Source organism: Morone saxatilis, unplaced genomic scaffold (assembly GCF_004916995.1).
Source record: "Morone saxatilis isolate NCDOM2014 unplaced genomic scaffold, NCSU_SB_2.0 Contig14, whole genome shotgun sequence".
Taxonomy (NCBI): Eukaryota; Metazoa; Chordata; class Actinopteri; family Moronidae; genus Morone; species Morone saxatilis.
The window spans coordinates 931,920-934,150 of record NW_023339696.1 but is presented as its reverse complement, the minus strand read 5'-3'; the positions used below and the strand labels follow the sequence as shown (position 1 = coordinate 934,150).

The 2,231-nt window shown below is 41.1% G+C and overlaps 2 protein-coding genes across 2 annotated transcripts in view; one reads left to right on the top strand and one right to left on the bottom strand.

The window, feature by feature from the left end:
* zgc:158403 (tetratricopeptide repeat protein 39A) overlaps positions 1 to 2,231 on the bottom strand; it is a gene marked incomplete at its 5' end in the record, with an annotated part of 767,589 nt that overhangs the window by 257,519 nt on the left and 507,839 nt on the right.
* The window catches only part of zgc:86896 (uncharacterized protein LOC415190 homolog), an 8,430-nt gene that overhangs the window by 3,976 nt on the left and 2,223 nt on the right, over positions 1 to 2,231 (top strand). Inside the window, exons 6-8 of the mRNA XM_035654212.1 lie at positions 352 to 558; positions 816 to 891; positions 1,892 to 2,082. Of these exons, the coding sequence (XP_035510105.1) occupies positions 352 to 558; positions 816 to 891; positions 1,892 to 2,082 (474 nt within the window). The remainder of the gene's footprint in view (positions 1 to 351; positions 559 to 815; positions 892 to 1,891; positions 2,083 to 2,231) is intronic.

The window sequence follows — 2,231 nt, the reverse complement described above, 5'->3', positions numbered from 1 at the left end:
TGGCTCCTCCTAGTGCTTCTAATGACATTTGCTTTCTCTGCTCTGATTAGTTGTTTTCATTCAGGCCTGGTGGATTCTTGCAAATGCCATTAGGAGCACTAGGAGGAACCAGAGAAACCTGGTTTTTCACAAATTATCTGTCTCATGTACTACTGTCAGGATATAACAAAAAGTTATTTTTATAGAAGTTACCTACTGCAGCTTTAAAGGTTTGGTATAAAAGCCAGACTAGGGCAGAAAAGGAAGCTTATTTTCAAATGTATCAGACAATATTAGTCTAAGCAGCAAGCAACCCAATGTTGGCTTTCAAAGTTGACAAACTATAACAGATCTCTATGCTGTGCTCCTCAGGGTTTTCTCAGCCTACATCAAGGATATTGAGGACAAGCCCGGACCTACTGCCTGGGGAGCCAAAATGCCTTTTGGGGAGATGCTGATGGAGCATAAAGACTGTGGAGGCTGGGTGCACAGCGTCTCCTTCTCCCCCAGCGGAGACCAGCTGGCCTGGGTGGCCCACAACAGCAGCATCACTGTGGTTGACGCCGCCAAGGGGAAGGAGTGAGTACTGCTACCAAGCCACTTGTTCCATCGTTATGATGATCGGTATTAATGTTCAGCTGAAATCAAAATCATTCAAGTCATTTCATTTAAGAAGTGTTGTTCAACAATGTATCAATAATAGATATATTTCCAACATAAATCAGCTTATTTGGCAGGCCAGCATCACTTCATGGCTCCACAAGTTCTTGCTCTTAATTCAGTGTCATTACTTTTCACATTACATCACCAAAACCTTCTCACCTCTGTCGTTTCAGGGTAACCCAGCTGACCACTGACCGTCTGCCACTGCTGAGTGTGCTCTATGTCAGCCCCACTGAGATTGTTGCTGCGGTAACTACCACTGGCTGTGTGTGTGTGTGTGTGTCCAGCAGCAATAATATATTGATTGATATTGATTATTGCACCTTAATTTTATCATGTAATAATCAATATGGATAAAAAGTTAATGCAGTCCCTCACATTGATGAACCCTGAAACTCTGTAGAGCTTTGTAGCATTTTTTAGCACCGTTTTGGCTTTGGCCATAGAAGAGAGCCTAACCCAAACAATAACTCATTGATTGTAATAGTAGGCAGAGCTTCCTGGTCTGTGAAGTGAAGCCAGCACTTCACACTGGACAGAAACAAAGTAAAACTCATCAAAACTGTCTTTCCAGTTTTTCCATTAATCACAAACGCTGGTTTGGTCAAAATAAACCCTCAGTTCACCTAGTTGAAAGTGGCCACAGTGTAAGTTAACGTCAACCAACACGGCAAAGTCCGTCCACTAATAGTTGTTTTTGCCACTGACAGGCTCAGATTGTTATTCTAAGTGTCTGACAATATTATGGTAAGGATCCCTAAGGAGATAGACCTTTTGTTTAACCAGAAACAGTATACAGTACAGTATAATATCACTATTACTTGGTAAAGGTAATTTTACCTTGAAAATCATTATAACATCGTAACTTCATTCAAAGTGGACAAAAGTGTGCTTCTTGATTGAATTCTAACTTTTGTGTACTTTAGTTTTTATGTTGTGATATTTTGAATTCTTACAATAATTAAGTGAAAGGTTGAATTTTAGTAAGCCTTTTTGTAATTGGACTAAAGTTATGTCATAGGGACACAAACCACTATCCCAGTTCTGATTGCTTTTGCTTTCCTCTTAGTCAAGCACACAGAATTCAAAGGCAGTGAAGTCTTCAAATGTATCTGTTGCTCTTGCTGTTATTAATTTTGGGTTGTCAAATATCGTTATGCACCTTTATGGACACAGATACAGCCATAATGAACTTCAATATTCATATATTACCTTGTACTTACATCCTCAATCTTATTTCTAATCCCAGGGTCATGACTGTTGCCCCTACCAGTACACCTACAAGGGTCCAGGAGCCCTGGAGTTTGTAAAGAAACTGGACATCCCCAAGCAGACCTTAAAGAGCAGCATGTCAGCCATGCAACACTTCCAAAACCTGGACAAGAGGGCTACTGAGGAAGATAGCAGCGAGCTTAACACCCTTCACCAGAACAGCATCACGTAAGGGCCACTGCTCCACCAGGGAGGTTATAAACTACTAAAATGCTATTAGCAGGATATTTCTAATATGCATTGGCAGATTTTAGGTCAAATTTGGTGGAAAGGTTGTAGCACCGTGGTCAAGCCCAGCCCTAACCAATTTGGCGCCC